Source organism: Stenella coeruleoalba, assembly GCF_951394435.1.
Source record: "Stenella coeruleoalba genome assembly, chromosome: X".
Classification (NCBI taxonomy): domain Eukaryota; kingdom Metazoa; phylum Chordata; class Mammalia; order Artiodactyla; family Delphinidae; genus Stenella; species Stenella coeruleoalba.
Window position 1 is genome coordinate 101037950 of NC_137152.1, and position 22196 is coordinate 101060145.

The 22196-nt window shown below is 37.1% G+C and overlaps 1 protein-coding gene across 3 annotated transcripts in view; it reads right to left on the reverse strand.

Annotated features, from left to right (window-relative positions):
• Nucleotides 1-22196, reverse strand: part of TENM1 (teneurin transmembrane protein 1) — a 619648-nt gene that overhangs the window by 252081 nt on the left and 345371 nt on the right. For all 3 annotated transcript variants that reach the window (XM_079909820.1, XM_079909818.1, XM_079909817.1), the window contains 5 exons: nt 18066-18265; nt 16704-16914; nt 11819-11920; nt 9924-10118; nt 6023-6223 (listed from right to left, as the gene is read on the reverse strand). In XM_079909820.1, coding sequence (XP_079765946.1) covers nt 6023-6223; nt 9924-10118; nt 11819-11920; nt 16704-16914; nt 18066-18265 — 909 coding nt within the window. The remainder of the gene's footprint in view (nt 1-6022; nt 6224-9923; nt 10119-11818; nt 11921-16703; nt 16915-18065; nt 18266-22196) is intronic.

Consider the following 22196-nt stretch of genomic DNA (forward strand, 5'->3'; position numbering starts at 1 on the left):
GATGCGCTTTGAATCACCACACTGTGTATATAATCTTATGGCTATTAAATGAACTCTCTTTTATAAAAATAAGGGATTTTTGAATCTGAGAATATTTTGGGGTTCAATTTCTATTTTCACTTGAGACAAAAAAAACTTAGGGGGTGTCAAACCATCTCTGAGTAGGATGTGTTGCTAGGAAATCATGATAATAGTATGATTTTTTTTCCATTTCATATCTACCTCTCAAAAATATTTATGTGGATTCCATCTTACACACTTAATTTGAATTGAAATTCTATTAAGGATGCTCTTGGGTTATATTTCTAGTGTCACCAATGAACTTCATTTACTGATTCAGTAAATCTACAGTTAAGGTTTTGACCTCACTGTAGTGTTAATGGTGTAGCCACTATGTTTCAAGCAGGGGTTTGTTTTATTAAATCAATCAAATCAGAGTCACCTTAAGGTTTACCCTTTATTTTTTTACTGAGTAGAAAAAGAATTACTTTAAAATAAATTAGATCAGAGGTTGTCATACTTTGAATGCAAGTTAAAAATAATTAAGCCTACATAGGAATTAGTCATAAGCCTTTTGTCCCTGTACGCTAAAAAGTACTTCCCATGATGTTTCGGTGACTAGTTGTCTATATTTGAGCTTTTCTTTAAGTCCAGGGAATTTGTAGCATTATAATATATTAACATTGTTTACTAATTAATAGAAACTTTTCTTCTGAGAACTCAGCTACTGTGCCTAAGAAATTCAAGTGTGTTCCCCGAACTGAAGAGGGAAAAGTACCTGCAATCCTAGGTTCCTAATCTGGGTACATTGATTATCTATTTTCTACTGAGATACTTAATGGTAGTTACTTTATATATGAGTGGATTTTTCTCTTCAGTGGCATGATGAATGACTATATCGTTGTGCCCGCAGCATGTACATTAGATTTTGAACAAAGCTTCTTTATCAAATGGCAGGTACAACCCTGCTGTTACTGTAATATCTGTAGGAAAAATACAGCGTACGCACTAATCATTTCAAATGGCCTAATCAATACCTGGAAATTGCAGGAAAGTGATGCATTGCATATGATAGGTATGTAGAATCAGATGAAAATCTTTTGATTATTGGCACTTTCAATAAAGGGGAAAACTAATAATGTTTTAAAAGCATATGATACTTGTGTAATCAAGGAAAGTTTTCCTAGCAATAATAATTATGTGAGTCTTTTACAACTTCCTCCTCTAATTATCCGTTTTATTAGTAGATGCATATCACCATCCATTAGGCAACACTTAAAAACATAACGAGACATTGTTATATATACACATGTATATGTGTGTGTGTGCATATATATCTCTACAAATAGAGGTAGATTCTCAAACAGCATGGTCTATATATCAAAGTATGTTTGTCCTTATAATGAAAACAAAACTATTTACAGTTAATGTTTCTTAACTCCATAAACAATATGGAGTTAAGAGAGTTTATGGACTACATCCATGAACCATTCATAATCAGTGTCAACAGCTCAATAAACAGTATCAAGAATCATAGATCTCAGTGTTGAAAGGGGCCTCAAGGGTCATTTGGCTAATCTTCTACCATTTCAAAAATGAGGCAGCTGAGACTCAAAGAAGTTAAATTAGTTACTCAAAGTCACTGTGCTGTGAATAGACACACAGGTGCACACGCACACAAATACACACACGCAGTGTCATCTCTCTGATGGACAAGATGGCCACATGTCATAGGATAGCCTGAAAACAAATATCCTTATAACAAAGCCTTCTGGGATCTTCAGGAACTAACCCGGCTTGGAAGGGGTACATGATGATAGTACCTCAGATGATTTCTGTTATATAGCAAAAACAAAAAATATATAGCAAAAAAATATATATATATATCTGAGGTTCAGAAATACTTCAGGGCGTAATGTTCCATCTCTCTAGCTGATTAATCCAGTTCTAAGATCCAGTATAATGAGAGGTAACCATGGTAGAAAGAGTAGAAGCTGTCCTCTCTTTGTGAATGCTTACCTTCTATGAGCTTTTGTGCTCCCCTTCAAAGACTATGTGACCAGGAGAAGCCAGATTTTATGAAAGACATGTAGTAGATGCATTTTACAATGCTGATATTAGAAGCCAAGGCCAGTATCTTCAGTATAGGCTAAATGTATTACTGAGATTTCATGGCAAGGAGTTCTATTTTAAGGGAGTATGATTTGACCTGCGGTATATCCAAATCTAAACTATGTTATAACTAGCTTCTATTGTATTCCTCTTGAGGTATTTTTAAAGACTAATGAGTTAACCTTTGTGAAGTACCATGAGACCTTCAGGTTAAAGAATCCTGTATCAAGTATCAATTCACTGCCACTAACAATACTCAACATACCTAGAAAACAGACTGAAAATAATCAGTAAACCATTCACTGCAGTCCCCTTGGTATCAGAGCAGCACAGTTAACATGCTAACAGCTAAGCGTCATGCGCTTAGAGGAATAAAATGATCAATGGCAAAGAGCATATCCACCACCTTTGAAGTGACATGATCCATTATAAGAATCAGATGTTAAATTGCATCCTGTACTGAGCACACTCAATTAAAAGTCTGCACAGTGAGATCATCTCGATGGTTAAGTATGCTCTGTGGGAACAACCTTTATGGAGCTTAAAAATCACAGAAGGACTATTCATACCATGACACCGGAGATTTGGAAGGCATTTCCTCCCCCTATTTTTCAAGTTGGTAGTTTTATTAGGAAGCCTTTTTCCTGAAAGGCTGCAAAGTTTTGGATCATACTTATTCACTCTTTTGTTTCTTTGAGCAAGAGATGCTTCAAGTGTTTTTTCTACTGGGTCTAGAATGGATGAACGTGGCTTTAGTCTGCATTCTAATTTAGTCTACGTTTAGTCCACATTGTATCTGGACAAGAATGTGTCATTCATGCACTTGATATTTGATGCCCTTCATCTCCTTGAACTTTCCCTTTTCAGTAAGCTAATCTATACACCTGAGTCCCTGGCTCCTTGTCTAACTCTTCCTTTGGTGGGGGTGAGGGTGGAGGCTAGAAGGAACGCTAGATGTAGAATGAAATCAACAGCCCTGGTTTCTACTTGCACGTTTGCAAATTAGCCAGGTCTATGGCCTTGGACAAGTCATTGAACCTCGCTGGTCCTCAGTTTCCTCATGTTTCAAAAACTTGTACACTTCTTGTTCATCGTTTACTGTCTATCTCTCCCAGCCAGACTGCAAGCTCCACTAGTGCAGGAATCTTTGTATTCCTCACTGATGTATCCCAAGAGCTAGCACATGGCACATAGTAAGTGCTCAAGGAAAATTTGTTTAATAGAAGAAGTGTAGAGATATGTGGTTCAATGTTTCACAAATGTGGTAGCCTCTAGTTCACCTGTCTCAGCACCCTTAAGGATTCTAGTGCACTAAAGCCAGAGAGGCAAAGCAGTTTGCCCCTAGATGTGAGAGCTAGGGCACCATTCTAACCTCCTCATTTAATTGTCCATTGGCCAAACATTTATTGAGCCCCTATTATGTCCCTGTCATATATGTGGAATCTAAAATGTGACACAAATGAACCTATCTACAAAACAGAAACAGACTCACGGACATATAGAACAGACTTGTGGTTGCCAAGGGGGGGTGAAGAAGGGATGGATTGGGAGTTTGGGATTAGCAGATGTAAACTATTATATATAGAACGGATAAATAACAAGGTCCTACCGTATAGCACATTCAATCTCCTGTAATAAACCATAATACAAAAGAATATGAAAAAGAATGTATATATATGTATAACTGAATCACTTTGCTGTACAGCAGTAATTAACACAACATTGTAATTCAACTATACTTCAATAAAATAAATTAAAAAAAAAAAGACTTTTCCAAAGTCTTCTTGGCTGTAGGGTTTCTTCTCAAATAACCCATGCCCCCCTCTTGTGCTCTGCAGTACATGGCCTTGGACACAGCCTAGCAATGATACCTCTTTATACATGGTGAATTAGGTGATGGGCTCCCAGAGGACAGTATAGTACAATGGTTCAGTGCATGGAGCGTGAAGCCAGAATACCTCAGTCCAAATTCTGACTCTGATACTTGTTATAGGGGTGACTTTGGGCAAGTTATTTAATCTCTCTGTGCCTCAGTTTCCTCATGTGTAAAGTGGGCCTAATTACAGTACTTATCTCATAGGGTTGTTATGAAGATTAAGTGAACATAAGTCCAACAATTAGAAAAGTGCCTAATACACAATACTTGTTATGTAAGTGTATGCTCTAGGCCATGATACTATATCTGACACATGGAAGGATGGAAGGTATTTAATAACATTTAGTAAATAAATTAATAATCAGGTTAGAGTTATACTGTACAGTCCCCTAATATGCAGTTACTTCCCTTTTGTTAACTATCTTCTAATTGTTCAATGTGTGTTCTCCACTAGCTCCTTGTGTGCAAGGACCACGTCCATCTTGTTCATCACTATATCCCCAGCACCAAGCACCATGCCAAGCACATAGGAGGCACACTACATTTGCTAAGTGTATAAATGAGTGATTTTTAAGATTTGCATTTTAGTTATTATTACACTGTCTTTAGCATTTTAATCATTTTCTGAAATTGTAAAATGCCATCCTTTCTCCCATATTATTTCTATGTGAGGCAACAAAATTTTGTACAGTGAAGTATTAGGTTAGAATTAATTCCCTTAACAGAGCAATTCTCCTGTTTCTTTATAGTACAGGATTGCAGATTTTTGGTTCAAGACTATTTCAGGTGCTCACAGAGCACCTGTCCTTCTTGCTTATCACGTGCCATTTTACATCCGCAACAAAATTCATCAGCAGAGGCTTTGTAAGAGCTATTACTTATTAATTCTACTTACTTAATGAGCACATGGTCTGAGGATAAGAAAAAAATATATAAAGAACGATCCCTTATTTTTGGTTTAGGTGGAAAAACAAGTCACGTACTCAAATACCTACATCACAACGCCTTTTTTTTTTTTTTTTTTCCGGTATGCGGGCCTGTCACTGCTATGGCCTCTCCTGTTGCGGAGCACAGGCTCCGGACGCGCAGGCTCAGCGGCCATGGCTCACGGGCCCAGCCGCTCCGCGGCATGTGGGATCTTCCCGGACCGGGGCACGAACCCGTGTCCCCTGCATTGGCAGGCGGACTCTCAACCACTGCGCCACCAGGGAAGCCCCACAATGCCTTTTTGATTCTCTAGCAATGAGTGCGGTAGGATTTCAGAGGATCCTGTTGATGTGATCAGGAAAAGTTTTATAAAATGGCTAAAACTGTAGTTGGTCTGGGTGGATGAGTTGAATTTTCACAGGTGGAGAGGGACTAGCATTCCTGCTGAGCAAAGGGCATAAAGAAAAGTGGGGGTAAGGAGAGCATACAGATCACTTTAGTGCAAGGAGGGATTTATGCAGGAAGCAGAAGTAGAAGATAGGCTGGAGAGAGAGATATGGAATAGTTTGTACTGGGCTTTTGGTAACAGGCTAGGATATCTGAAGGTTTTCTATAGACAACGGAGAACTGTGGATGATGTTAGGGTAGAGAAGCAAAGTTGTGGGACTATTAATTGGGCAGGAACATGGCAATATAGAAATAAAGTGCCTGGCTAAGTTGAGTTTTTACATGATGGGACACCCAGTGTAAATATTCTGCAGATGGCTGGAAAGGAAGGACTACTTAAATTTGGGGAAGACATAGATTTCAAATAATCTGTATAGAACTGATAACAAAAGACTTGAGAATGGATGAAATAACTACAGGAGAATACAGAACGAGGACAGAAGTTCAACTACAGAACTATGACAATGAAAAATACGATTAAAAGCCCAGCAGTATGTTGTATATGAAAATCCAGTAAAATACTAGCCTAGGGAATACCTGGAAGCCCTTTATAACCCACGAAGGCATACAGATCAGAGTTTCAGAGACACTACCTTAAGGTAAAGACCAGTAAGAACTTGGGAGTGAAGGAAGAAGAACAAGAAGAAAACTCTGACATACCTGTTGAGCAGTCAGATCCTGTCCACTTGGGATCGCAGCTGCATGTTCCAGTGTCCAGGAGAAAAGTCCCGTGTCCTGAGCACTGCTCTTGACATATGGGAAGTGGCGTTTCACAGTTGATTCCTCCCCAACCAGTAGAACAGTGACATTCTCCTTTTACACAGATGCCATGGCCAGAACACATTGGGTCTAAGCAGTCCTCTGAAGGCCCCAAAAAGGAGGGAAAAGGTTGAAAGTAAACAGGTGTGGCCAGTTTACCTTAGGACAATGAAACCGAGATACATTGATTTCCTAATATTATATCATTTATGCTGTTTTAATTAGGCAATAAAATGACTCATGTAAACGCTGTGTTCAAACCAGAATATTATTAGCACTAAAAACATGGTAGGCTATCATAAAGGTTGCAACCTAAATTTAGAAGAAGGAAACCACACATATGTTATGTGAAATTGTGAGCAGTGTATAGTACTCCCACGCAAATGGGTTGGTGGACCAGTGTGGGCCTTCAATAAGAATTCCTTGGCTTTGTAAGAAAGATCAAGAATTTTTAGTAAGTCATTCCTCGTCTTTTCTGAAATTGGAATCATAGTTCCCAGAAATGGCTTTTATTTGATGTGTCTAGAGGAGTTTTTATATATATTTAAGTTTGGATTATTTAAGGTATTAGGTGAGGTGACTGCTGTTTCATGAAATCATACAATATAATCAATTTCTTATAATTTCTCATTTATCCCTAAGAAGCACTGAAAATGAAACATTTTTAATGTAATTTCAAAATTCTTTTCCTTGTGGCTTCTCCTTCTACCAGGATGCTGTGACATAGTTTTCAATGCTTTAGAATATCACAGACTCAATTATATTTGTCTCGGATTCTGTGAAGTCTGGAAATTTTTGGACACATTCTAACAAACACTCTATTTTAGAAGTAGATTCCTATGTTTGCCTTGGGGAAAATCATTTTGTGCTTTTAATTGAGTGACCATCCCACGGGAAATGGGAAAGTTGATTTCCAAATTTTTGATCTTCCCATACAAATAAGATGAGACCAAAATAACTTAACCATGATGAGGATGTATGCTTTGAATTACTTTTCCAGCAATGGAAATAGACTGATACAATCTTCCATCATCTGCAAGACTGGCCTACTTTTAAGGTGTGGCATGTACCATGGAACAGAGTAAGTCTAACTAAGCAGTATTATAATTAGTGTTATTGCCATTATAATTAGCCCATGATCTCAGGATCATTAGCACAATGCTTTAATACCTGAGCTAATCAGCAAATAAACACCAGAAGGTACATCTGATTTCATCCGTTCATTATTTGGAGGGAGAGGAAAAGTCTAAAATGTAGAATATTGTTTCAGAAGGAGGTAATTTTATTACATCAAAATACAATAATCTTAATAAATGATATAGTATTTAACTTAATATAGTTTCTTTTTTTAGAAGGCCACCTTCAATGAATAGGCAAGTCATACGTAAGTAAGAGGCACAAAGTCATACGGCTGAAAGGACCAGGTTGGTAGTATACATGAATGAGATGGGCTGGATGTAAGAAAACAGGGTGTCAAATGAGTTGAAAATTACACCCCCACGAAAACCTGCCCATGGATGTTTACAGTAGCTCTATTCATAAGTGCCTAAATTTGGAAACAGTCTTGATGTCCTTCAATAGATGAATGGATAAACAAACTGGTATATCAAGACAATGGAAATTCAGTGAAAAGTAAATGAGCTATCAAGCCATGGAAAGACATGGAGGAGACAAATTCATGTTGCTAAATGGAATAAGCCAGTTTTAACTTTTCCATACTGTGTGATTCAAATTATATGACATTCTGAAAAAGGAAGACTACAGAGACAGTAAAAAGCTCAGTGGTTGCCAGGGGCTGGAGTAGGACGAGGGATGAATAGGTGGAGCACAGAGGACTTTTAGGGCAGTGAAATGATTCTGGATGATACCATGATGGTGGATACATGACATCATCCATTCAGCAAAACCCATATAATGCACAATACCAGGAGTGAACCCTAAGTAAACTATGGGCTTTATTTAGTTACTAATCATAATGTACCAATACTGGTTCATCAATTGTAACAAAGGTACTTTACTAATGCAAGGTGTTAATAATAGGGGAAACTGTGTGTGTGTGTGTGTGTGTGTGTGTGTGTGTATGTGTGTGTGTGTGTGTGTGTGTGTGTAGGGGGTGAGGGCTATATGGGAACTCTGTACTTTTTGCTCAATTTTTATATCAGCCTAAAACTTCTCTAAAAAATAAAGTACATTAATTCAACAATTAAAAAAACAAACAAGGTGTGCTGGGAATAAGTGTCCAGTTTAAAGGAAGCTGCTGCTAATTGGCTACAATCATTGCCACCACATAGGAATGTGGGTCCAAGGTTACCAGATTTTCTAGTTGTTCAAGAGAAGCTAGAAACAGAGACTTTTATATGACATTTCTCTATTTTAAATTTTGGGAAATACGTCACATTAAACAACAACGAAAACACCACCACTACCGCTTTGTGAATCAAACAAAACCCACCCATGGGCCCAGTTCAACCTGTGAGCTCCTGGTTTGTGATGTCTGACTTCAAATATTTTTTGTTAAAAAACTGTATTTGAAAAGTTTATACCTTTAAACATGGTATTCCTTGCTATCTTGGTTATTCTGTAAATTTTCTTAGTGGCCCCTAGAAGGCAAACATAAGCTAACTCTTTTTTCCAAAGACTTACAAGATTTAAATTAGAAGGGTCTAAATTAATTAGGTTAAATGTTTTTCAGGGCAGATTGTAGACGTTGTGATAGACACCATTTTTTGGTGAATGTCTGTGTGTCCATATAGCATCTGAATATACAACTTAAATATCATGATTGCAGATGGATTCCCATAAAAACAGCTTCCAAAAGTAACTCAGGAACTCTACTGCCTTCCCTAGGCCCAATGACATTCACATTGGAACAGATACAATCTTTACACCAAAATTCTACTATGGCTAATGGGAAGTGGAAAGCTAAACTCTGGCTTGCTCATGGAGTGGAATGAGATCAAACTCTTTAAAATGCTGTGTAATCGTCTCAATGAGCCATCTTTAAAAAGCAATTATAGTGCATTTTCAGCAGTCTCTTTCCTGAACAACAGTTGTGATGAGACCATCTCCCATGGTAATGGTTTAATATTATTTCTGAAAACAGTCTTATTTGAGGAATGTGACATGAAAAAGGTCTGATTACTAGTAAATTTATTTTCCAATGTGTCTTCTTTAAATTATAAAACTATTACTATTTTGAAGTATGTTTTGTAAATGATAAAACTATTGTGTGTGTATGTGTAAAGGCTCCTTTGGGGGTGAATTTTAATATAAAGGCACTGCCTCAAAACTCATTAGTGCTAAGTCTACTTCCTTAGGCATGGACGTCAAGTTTCAGCAGGAGGTATGTAAAAATAAACAATATAAAGCAATAATAATAATGGTAATTACAAATCACTCCCAAAGAAAACATTCGTGAAATGGTTCCAAATGTGCACGTATTATTTTTATTATGTGCTTTAAAGTAAGATGTAGCCTAGTGCACTCTGTAATAATGAAAGCATGTAAATTAACACCTAAAATCATCAGTATGGAAATTCTCAAGTTATAAAACAGTGTTAAAACGAGGGGGGAAATGCCATTTTTCACTACTGCTCTGCAAGGGTCACAGATAAAGCCTCATGTTAATATTAGAGGCTGTCAGAAGAGACACGAACTCCCCCGCTCCATGTACTAAGGAGACATGTTGAGCATTTAATGGTTTGCAAAGACCACTTACATCTCTACTAGAAACCCAGAATGACACCTTGGACAATTCAGTGAGAGAAAAGCCTGGAGCAATAGATTAACACAGGGCTCTGACCTTCCTCGCATATTTCTCCTTTGTATCCTGGCACACAGATGCAGACTCCCATGATGCAGGTGCCGTGGCCAAAGCATGTTGGGTCAATGCATTGCTCTTCTGGAACGTCGCACTCTGGTCCCTTCCAGCCATTTCGGCAGACACAGTGTCCTTTCTCGTATTCTCCGTTCCCACCACACAGCACAGGGCACGAATCTGAAGGTTGGCAAATGAACTTGTAATGTTCGCATAATGCTTTTAAAATCTCCAAAGAGCAATTCTCTATCGATTCTCGTATAATATTTCTGGTAAAAAAAATTGTACTATTTCTGTCTTGCCATTTATTAAATCGGCACATGTTCGTGATTACAAACAGAATTTTCCTCTTATGGGATTGGGGGAAAGATAAATTATAAAAACATCCTGAGTGGAGAAATTATTTCAAGTACTTGCTTTTGATTCCACCATACTCTTAAACAATTATTATTATCATCATTATTATAAGCTAGGATTTTTCTCTTTTATGGTTTTTCTTCCTCAAGCAGATGTATGCTACTTTCAGGAAGAAAACCCTGAAAATCTGTAAAACTAGTAGGCAGTTATTCGTATTATAGAATGTTATCTTTAAAAAGTTGTGCATTTATTGAAATAAAAATATATATATAAAAATAAAAAGTTGTGCATTTAAAGAGATTTATGCTGGACAGATGTCTGTGCCTACCCCACACTGTACAGACCTTTATTAGAACACTCACTCCGCTTTGTCACTGTATGTCTCCTTATTAAAAATATGGGCTTCCTGAGGGCAGGGCCTGTACCTTCTCTTATTCATTTTTTCAATACCAGCCATCACCTCTACTTCTACCTCCCACCTCCTCAAGATCTATCAGAGAACTTGGAACCTAGCAAATGCTGTAGAATTTTCTGTTGAAAACAAATATCGTATATTAACGCATATATTTGGAATCTAGAAAAACGGCACAGATGAATCGGTTTGCAAGGCAGAAATACAGACACAGATGTAGAACAAATGTATGGACACCAAGGGGGGAAAGCGGGGGTGGGTGGTGGTGGTGGTGGTGGGATGAATTGGGAGACTGGGATTGACATGTATACACTGATATGTGTAAAATAGATAACTAATAAGAACCTGCTATATAAAAAATAAATAAAATAAAATTCAAAAAAAAAAGAATTCTCTGTTGAATAGAATTTAATCTAAAGAAAACGGAGTGGCTGAGAAACCTGAGATTAAAGCATTAGCAGACTGAGAACTTTACGAACACACTGCGAATGAACAGAAAGCATCTCTAAAGTAATAACTGGAAGTCTATGGGGAAAACACAGTGTGATTTATCTACAGCTTTTCAAGAATTAAACTACGGGCAAGTCTAGTTTTAGTAAAGTTTGAAAGTTTAACTTCTGCCTTTCCAGTCTTTCCTTTCTAGGCTACTCACGGATTTGGTGACTGTCTACCCCTTCCTGTTTACCTTGGTGTGTACAACCGGTTACCCACTCTGCCCTTTCTTAAAGTTCATCCATTATAAATGAGTTTATGAAGGGAATACAAGTATCATGGAGTGGTTGGGTCAGAGGATCCAGGTACAAATCCCAGCTGTTAGATAACCTTGGTATTTCACCTCTCTGAGGTTATTTCTTTGCCCATAAAACTGTGATAATAGATCTACATCGTAGGACTATCGTAGGATGTAGGAATTAAAAGAAGTACTGCAAAGTGTTTACAACAGTGCCTGGCAGAGCAAGTGCTCAGCTTTTGGTAGCGGCAGTTCGGGTGTTGTTGCTATTGCTGCTGCTACTGCCACTCCTGTCCCTCCTCTTCCTCCTATTGCTACTAATTCTGAGTTCTCAAACGACATTGAGCTCCCTAATCAATCAGTGTAACAGAGCAACCTCACCTCTAGCACAGTCAGGCCCAAGGAATCCTGGGAAGCAGTGACAATGGCCAGAGATACACTCTCCATTTCCATTGCAATTGGTCGAACAGTCATCCATTATTTCTGTTAATAGAGAGAAAAAGAAAAAAAAGAACAAACCTATAGATTGTAGAGTCCTTAATTTTTTTCTAAATTGCGAAAACTCTGGGCCTGTAACAATCTTTGCCCTCTGCTGTCTACAAAGCACTTCCTATTTAAAATCAGATGCCAAAGATTTCTGTAAGATGTCATATGCAGCACCAAATTATTAAAAGCGCCCTGGATTTGCTGAATTGGCTATTCAGGAATGAAACTAAAAACCAACCTCACCTCTAAAGTGCATAAAGGGTCTAGAGGAGTTGTATTCTTATGAGACATTCACGATAAAGCTAAAAATGTACGAGGATTATAAGTCATTTCTCAAAAGCAAAATGGACTTTAAAATGTAACCCAGAAGACGAAGTCTATTGTTTATTTTTCAAATTTAGGTTGCAGCAAATACAAATTTCTTCTCTAGCACCTAAAATGCTTAATCTACTATCTTGACAGCTTAAATACGATAATCAGTATTTCATTTTCATTAATAAGTGACAACGGAAAGCTTTTAAAGTAAGTGTTCATATTAAATTCACCACCACTAAAAGCATTAGAACCTAAGTATTTTGTTGAGAAATGCTTTCTTGACTGTAAATGCTTATCAGTTCTTTGCCACTAATTTCCCTTCAATCCATTCTTAGAGAAGAATAGGTTTCAGGGGAATTGAGAAGGCTTTGAAGGTGCCCATAGGTAGTTGTGGTGACATAAAGATGTGCAATGCAACAGTACTTTGATAAGTCTTGTGTTAAGTAACTTGACTGAAGAGGTATAAAGTTATACAAAAATCAGTCTCTGACGAGGACGTTAAAAACGGTTTTTAGTTTAAAACTGTATTTGAGTATGATAGCATCAAATTCCAAGTCCGTGAACTATTATGATATGCATGTTTTACTCCTGTAGCTTAAAAAAATAATCTTCTCATTACTCTTTTCTGGAAGTTTTCCATAACTTAGCACTCCTGGATTCTGACTTTTATGTTCTAGCCCATTACACTCATACTTCTCGTATGTACCAGTTTTTTCTTTTCAATCCAAATTATCTACTTCATCTAGTTTCACTTGGATAAGCTATTTCCAATTAGAAGGAAATATTCTAGTAAGTAGTCTTGGCATCTTCCATTAAACTATGAGAATTTATAAAGAGAGTTGGGAAATAGCATTTCTTCAGTTGTGGCCTTTTGACCACCTATATCAGTAGGATCACCTGAGGCACTTAAAATGCAGATACCTGAGCCTCACTCCAGATTTACTGAATTGGCCTCTGAGGGATGCAGCCCAGTAATCTACATTCTAGCAAATACCTCAGGTGACTCTACAGGTGATGACCGAATTAAAGCATTGAGAACCAATGCTTCAGATAGTAAATTTCCAGGTTAGAGGAATTCTAGTCTAGACTTGGAATTCTGCAATAAAACCAAGAGGAAGAAAGTGGTATCTAGTCCATTTAGGTCATTCTTAGAAAGCTGAGAATGAATCCAGTGGCTGTGTGGATAGCCACCCTATTATCAATCAGAGATTATTCTTCTGACATCTGTGTGAATACATCAGATTCCTTTTTGCAGGTTTATGGTGGCCTGTTTTCTGATCCCTGTGCTAGAAAACTGAACTGGATAAGAAACTGACACGTGTCATTTGCTGAACAACTGGGCTGGCAGGAATGTAACATTTGACAATGAGCTAACCATTTTTAACTCATTAAAGCATTAGTTATTTTCAGAAAATCATTAATTTATTTAAAAGGTCATTACGAAAAGGCACAAAGGGTCTTTTTTTCTCTTTTCATTCAGAGATGGAACAATTATTATCTATTTTCTTATCTTGCTTTCTTGTATCAAAAAGTAATGGCAGTTCTTAAATCTACATTTGGATTTCCCCTGCCCTGGATGGTTAATAGGAGGCCATGGAGGAAGCTTTCAAAGGTAAATATACTTGAATTTAATTTCACACCAGGTCCTATTGACAACTTTATGGAAGCAGCCTTGTGGGAATGTAGCTATTGTAGAAAAAATGTTTAATAAAGTTTCCTATCAAAATGAATAAAAATCCCTACATCTTATTGACTTATCTAAGAACCGTTCCTGGGCCCATAATGCCGCACAGAGCTTAACACCTGCGATGCAAATGAGAAGAGAAGGCAATATAGGAGGTTTTGGAAGCTGCCATCTCCACTGGGTATCAAAGAGACATCAGGATAGCCTAGGGACTCCAAAAGGAGGATGGCTACAGCAGAAACACATAGATAACTAGTGATGAAAAAGAATGTGCTTTTCTGTTTATACTGGCCTCCAGGAAGTTTGCCTTCTATCTTTTAAATCTTACTTCAGACTCACTTCCTAGACACCAGTTCATTAGAGTTGAGAATCATTTTAAAGTTCTATGCTTCAAACCCTGTTTTTATGCTACAGCCTAAAGCCCCTTGGTTTCTGCATCTGCTCTGATGATGGGTTTTGCTTCTGGCAGGTTTTCTCATGGGAAAAGCCAAAGCTAACGAATAATCGTATGGAATGAGTATGGTCTAAAGGGCAGGGGTTTGGAATCAGAGATACTGAGTGTCTCCAATCTCAATTTTGCCACTTGTTGGCTGTGAGACTTTACCAAATTATTTACTCATCCCAAGCCTCTGATTCCTTACTTGTAATGTAAGTAGCACTATACCTATGCTATCGAGGTTGTGATGAGAATCAAACAAGATAACTGAATGTAAAGCATCCAGCAGAGTGCTTGGGGTGGAATGGCACTCCATAGATGGTATATATTATCATGTTATTGAGCAGGTTGGCTGAGATTAGGGGATATTGATAACTGTGTCTATACAGCTAGAAAATAACATATAATAATATAGGCCAGTAGCTAGCCTATATTAGTCATTCAATAAATGTTGGTTATTAATGCTGTTTTGATCCCTATGAGTAGCAGACCAAATATAGTTAAGATCAATCAACTGACTCTAACATTATCATGAAATAGACAAAGGAGCAACATTTAGAACAGTTCATACAGACCTTAATTTGTTTAATCAAATACATTATCCTCTTTTTTACTATGATTAAGATAAAGTACAAAAACATAAAAATAATGGGGAGAATTTAGAGTGAATAACTTATATACCTTTGACATTTTGGGAAATTTACTTGGATTCTCTTTAAGTGGAATTATAGGAGAAATGTTTCTGTTGCTTCTAATCTTAAAGACAACAGAAGAGTAAAGAAAGTGACTTGCATAAGGAAAAGCAAATATGTTGTTGCAGATGAAACTAACAGCTTCATCTCTGGATAACAGAAAATTATATCTCAAAGGTTAGGTTCTTTGGGGGGAGGAAGTAAGGAACAGGAAAAAAACTTCAAGCATGTTTCTGGGTCTATTGATTTTTGGAAGGTTAATAGCTTGGTTAGTGTTTTAACTTGAGCTTAGGGGTAAGGATAACAGGAAGAGAGAAAATCTTCTTCCCAAATGTTTTAAATCTTCTAATTCCTCTGATTTCGTAGGAGAAACTCAACCTCTCATAACTCATTAGTATTTGCATTATCAAAACTAGGTCTTGGTGGACAAATATCATGAAAGGTGTGTCTGCTGAATTTGCCCCACCGAATCTGTGAGTGGCAAAACAGTGTCATGACTTAAAATACTTTTTTCTCTAATTTAACAAACACTTTGTCTTTTGAAGATGTAAGATCAGTGGAGTTTTCTCTAGGGGGAAAATCATCAGTGCATTTTTATTGCCTTTCTGATTACTTCAGAGGAAAGTTTTTGATAATCTTGCAGCGGGAATACCATTTTCTACTGACAAAAGGTCTTCAGCATCAAGTAAAAATAAAACATAATTGTTATAAAGAGCAGATGGTATATCTATTAACAGTCAACACAATTTCCTAAACATATGGTTGAACAGGTTAACTAAAGGATAAAGTGGTGAGAGGTGTATAGAAAACTGACAGCTGTAAGATACTGTCCCTTCTTTTAAAAGACATGTGTTTTAGGAAAATTCACACAGTAAAATACTGTGTCTGTGAGTTGTTTACCCTTAGGGCTCTAAATCTGCTAACGATCTCAGCTTTATTCACACAAAGGGTTATGAGGAATGACTTCACCCAAAAAAATGACAAGAGCTTGCTGTCTCTGATTAACTAGGGTGAAAGTGAATAACAGTGTGTGTAGACATTGTATTAAAAAGAACATGCTTTAAAAGGCTCTGAGTGCAGTGAAAGAGCCATTGTGATGATTTTTAAACTAAACAGTTCTAAAGAAAGAACTTTGAATGACCCAAGTTATTATCCTTAAGACTCTTCTCTACTCTTAAATTGTATTTTTAAATCTTAATGGTTCTAGAATCAGTTGTTGTAAAGAAGAACTGGATTGATGCTAGTTTTTTCATTTAAAAAGGTATTTATTCGCTTTTTCTTTTTTAATAGCACTTGAATTAACAGGGCTTCTCTTGCTTATCTCCCTTCTTCATGAAGTTGTTCATCTATGTATTCTCGGTAACAGTATTAATATTATCCAGGTAAGTATTCCTGTTGAAAACATATAAAAAGGAGCGTGGCAAGTAACCTAAAATAGCAGCAAATAAAGGAGCATTTTAAAAATCTTAATCAACATTTAAACAACATTACTGACAACAACAATATAAACCTTTCTCATTGTGACCTATCCCGAGTAATGACTTTAAGGTAGAATGAGCAATATGCTTAAATAACATCTGTATCACTTTCACCGCTGACTGTGTCTTTCTGGAGTTATACTGTCAATTCAAAATCATAGCCAAGGCAGCTTACCAATTGCTGTAGTTAACACAAATACTTGCTCCATCTTTTTTCCATCATTGTAAAATGCCAGATACCAAGGCCCTTGGTCCATATACTCTATGAAACCTGTTTCTTGCAGTGAGGTTAAGATCAGGTTCCGAGGGGAGTGCTGGGTATCATCAGAGCTCTTGGAGTCCTGTTTGACCAGTTGTTTTCCATCCATTAGTTTTACAAAATCAAACTGGAACAAATACAAACACAAATATGAGCTGCTACTTTTACTTCTAAGGCTGATAAACATCTCTCATTTCAATTGTGCTACTTCATACTTCTTTGCTTTGGAGGTGAGCAAAGTGGAAGAGGTTATTCATTCTTAAGACTATCTAAACCCAAAAGCATATTATTAATTCTGAAAAAAAAACTCTCTACTATATTTATAAATGTTATAAACCTTTCGGTTTTAGAGTATTAAAAATAACTGTTTAAAAATAACAAACCAAGAAATATAAAAATTCTTATTTAGTATTATGCAAGAGAATCTTGATATTTTACTAAAGTATCTGATAGAAGATACTTGAAAATAGACATTCCCCTTGAAATGTTACCATGACCTTCTTTACAAATTAAAAAGTTTTACAGTTTTTAAAACAAATAAATGAACAGTTGAAAACTTGAGAACATTCATCATAATTTACTACATTTGTGGTAACATATTTAAATATTCAAAGACCCTGTCCTTTTTTTTTTCCTAATCGGTGGACAAGCACATGGCACATGTATCCCAAGCCCCAGATGGTTATGATTCCCCATGCTACTTCTTAGATGGAGCAGGGCCTCAAATGGGTTCATGTAAGGAAGAGATAAGGGAAGGAAATTAAGGGAAATGATGTGGCAAAGGTTTATAAAAGGATCTTGTAAACCATAGAGGTTTTACATATTTGTGTTTTTATTAACAATAACAAGGAAAAAGTTTTACCTGCAAGACAAAACGTGCCTTTTTGACTCATTTCCCTCTTGATTTGCATTCCTTTATTGGGACCACAGGTCAGGAATGTATGGAAGCAGCGGAGGAGGTGTGGGCACCAAAGCTAATAAGTAAGAGGAGGGGGCTGGGAAGGCTCATGACCACCCTGTTCCAGGAAGCAGAACTCAAGTTGCAAGAATATTTTCTTAAACTCCCTTTTTTGAATCTGCTCTGCTAAATGCTAGTCCTTGTTTCTCAGTACCATTTTTTTCATTCGCTTGACTGTGATTATTCTCGATATTTGCTCATTACAAAAACTGTCTGCCTTCACCTTTGACTCCCACATACTTTGCAAGTCACAACCCCTAAACTATTCATCTCACCACTCTCTAAAAGGGTCAAGAAATACCTATAATATTATCAAATACCTGAGTATGTGTAGGTGGAATGTTTCTTCTGCCATAAATTCCCAGCAGAGAGTCCTTGGCTAAAGAAATATTGAATTTCAGATATATAGGATGGTGGATAGTAATCTGGAAACGCCAGAATAAGCCAGGTGGAATGGTCTGCATGACCTGTGCACCAATGTCAACTTCTCCGGTGTCTATTGCCCGTCCCTTCTGAAACACTGGTTTTAAAAGTAAAGAAAATTACACATAATATTAATCTTAATTTATAAAGCAATGGTTTTTAGATTTTCAAAAACAGGTATATCAAAAAGACTTACTCAGCTCTTTCTTCCTCCTCACCCCACCCATCTTTTAAGACTTTACCCAAATTTAATATCTTCCAAGGAGCCTTCCATAACCAACCACTATATCAGTCTCTCTTTCCTCTAAACTACTATTGCATTTATTTCCATCATTTGAGTCATTTTAACCATTATTTACTGAACTTTGTCTTGATAGCTGTAGGAGATACAAAGATGAGTAAAATACAGTTCTCGCTCTTAAGGAACTTTGAATATAAAAGAGAAAATAGGACAAGTACACAAATATCCACACTGTAAAGAAAAATACCTGAGCTGGGTATACAAAGGAAGGAAAAGGTTTTGGTTGGAGGATACTCATCATTCCTAGCTGTCTCAGTCCCCTTAATATTCTTTAATTTTCTCCTTAGCACTTATCACCACCTAACAGAGCACATGTTTTATTTATTTATTGTTTATCACCTGTTTTCTCCCAATAGAATATAAGGTCCATGAGGCTGTGGCTGTTTTGTTTATTGCTTTATCCCCAGTAACTAGAAAAATATAGGCAAATAGTATGTGATCAGTACATATTTATTCAATGAATGAATGAAAGAATGAACCAGAAAAGCCTATGTATGGGAAGTGGTACTGAAGATGGGCCTTAAAGGATGCAAAGGATTTCAACAGAGCAGTTGGGAAGGATTTCCCATGTGAAGGGAACAGCTTGAACCAAAACAAAGGGAGAAACCGTAAAGCTAAGGTGCAGGGTATGGGTATATAGAGAGGAGCAGTTGGAGATAGGGCTGGAGGGAAAGGACGGCATGATATTCTATAGCTCCTTGAGAGCCAGTCCTAAATAGTTTACTTAGTAAAGGATGGAAAGCCATTAAAGGTTTTTAGGAAGAGGGGAGAGGTTGGGTACATTAGAAAGGCTAATTTTGGGACTTCCCTGGTGGCACAGTGGTTAAGAATCCACCTGCCAATGCAGGGGACACAGGTTCGAGCCCTGGTCTAGGAAGACCCCACATGCCCTGGAGCAAGTAAGCCCATGCACCACAACTACTGAGCCCGTGTACTGCAACTACTGAAGCCCGCGCACCTAGAGCCCATGCTCTGCAACAAGAGAAGCCACCGCAACGAGAAGCCCGCGCACCACAATGAAGAGTAGTCCTCTCTAGCTGCACCTAAAGAAAGCCCGTGCTCAGCAACGAAGACCCAACACAGCCAAAAAAATAAATTAAAAAAAAAAAAGGCTAATCTTGAGGCAGAAAGTAGGATGCTTTAGAGCAGGAAGGCACAAGAACGATATAGGAATTATGGGGCAATAATTCAGGTGAATGACATGAAGATCTAAATTTAGGGTAGAACCAACAGCTCATGTGGAAAAAGTACATTCAATCAATTGTAAAATTAATAAGTGGGACTACATCAAACTAAAGAGATTCTGCACAGCAAAGGAAACAATAAATAAATTGGAAAGGCAACCTACAGAATGGGAGAAAATACTTGCAAACCATATGCAGCCATCCCTCAGTTCTGTGGGGAATCAGTTCTAGGATCCCCACGGATCCTAGAATCTGTGGATGCTCAAGTCCCGTATATAAAATGGCAAAGTATTTGCACGTGACCTACGTACATCCTCTCATATACTTCAAATCGTCTCTAGATGGCTTACAATACCTAATACAATGTAGATGCTATGTAAATAGTTGCTCACTTGTGGCGAATTCATATTTTGCTTTTTGGAACTTTCTGGAATTTTTTTCCCTGAGTATTTTTGATTCGAGGTTGGTTGAATCCGCAGATGCGGAACCTGAGAATATGGAAGGCTAAATGTATCTGATAAGGCATTAATATCCAAAATATATAAAGAACTTGTACAACTTAATAGCAAAACAGCAAATAATCCAATTTTTAAAAATGGACAAAGGACTCGAATATATATATTTTCTAAAGAAGACATATTAATGGCCGATAGGCATATGAAAGGTGCTTAACATCACTAATCACTGGGGGAATGCAAATCAAAATCACAAAATCACCTCACACCTGTTTGGTTAGATATTATCAAAAACACAAGAGATAGGGCTTCCCTGGTGGCGCAGTGGTTGAGAATCTGCCTGCCAATGCAGGGGACATGGGTTCGAGCCCTGGTCTGGGACGATCCCACATGCCGCGGAGCAACTGGGCCCGTGAGCCACAACTACTGAGCCTGCGCGTCTGGAGCCTGTGCTCCGCAACGAGAGGCTGCCATAGTGAGAGGCCTGCACACCGCGATGAAGAGTGGCCCCCGCTTGCCACAACTAGAGAAAGCCCTCGCACAGAAACGAAGACCCAACACAGCAAAAATAAATTAATTAATAAACTCCTACCCCCAACATCTTCTTTAAAAAAAGAAAGACAAGAGATAAATGTTGGTGAGGATGTGGAGAAAAGAAAACCCTTGTGCACTGTTGGGAGAAATGCAAAATGGTATTGCCATTTTGGAAAACAGTATGGAGGTTCCTCAAAAAACTAAAATTAGAACTACCATATGATACAGCAGTCCTACCCCTGGGTATATATCCAAAGGAATTGAAATCAGGATCCCAAAGAGATATCTGCACTCCCATATTCATTGCAGCATTATTTACAATAGCCAAGATATGGAAACAACCTAAATGTCCTTCAGTGGATAAATCGATAAAGAAGATGTGAGATTTTATATATATATATATATATATATATATGGGTATATATATATATATATATACACACATACATATATATATATTACTCAGCCATAAAATATTACTCAGCCATAAAAAAGAAGAAATCCTGCCATTGGCAACAACGTGGATGAATCTGAAGGGCATTATGCTTAGTGAAATAAGGCAGACAGAAAGAAGTCGATTTCATGGAAACAAGAATAGAATGGTGGTTGCCAGGGCTGGAGGGAGGGGAAAATGGGGTGATGTAGGTCAAAGGGTACAAATGTTCAGTTATAAGATGTTTTGAGGATCTAATGTACAGCATGGTGACTATAGCTAATAATATGGTAATGTATACTTGAAAAATGCTGTCAGTAAATCTTAAGCATTTTCACCACACACACACACACACACACACACACACACACACACACACACACACGAGTTGACTGTGTTAACTATGCGAGGTGATGAATGTGTTAATTATCTTGATCTTGGTAATCATTCTACAATATATATGTATACCAAATCATCATGCTGTATACTTTAAATATATATGATCATATTTGTCAATTATGCCTCAATAATGTTTAAAAAAATCACATATTACCTGGGAAGTGTAAAACTGGATTATCCTGAAGAATGGTACAAATATCAACTAACTTCAGATTATTATAAATTTTAAAAATCTTATAACTTCAAGCATAAATACTAAAAACGAAAAATTTATTTTTTGAACTAGCATAGAGAAAATAATACTGAGATAAAAATCATTTATCTAAACAAAGGTAAGAAGGGGAAGACAGACTAGATGGGACAATTAGAAAACATAAAAGAAGATGGAAGATAAATTTCATATATCTATATCTATAATTAAAAATAAAGAGTAATGAACTAAACGTTTGTGTTAAAAGGTAAGAACCACCATTTGGAATTAAGAAGTAAAATCTAATTATGTTTCTTACAAAAAACATATCTAAAATATAAAGAGAGTTATTTATAATAATAAAACAAATTATTTCCCCAGGAAGAAAAGACAAAAAAAAGAAAAAAAATGGAAGAAGACAATGTAAAGGACAGTTCTATAGCAGTGCTTCTCAAACTGGAATGTGTAGGGACTTCCCTGGCGGTCCAATGGTTAGGACTCGGTGCTTTTCACTGCCGGGGCCCGGATTCAA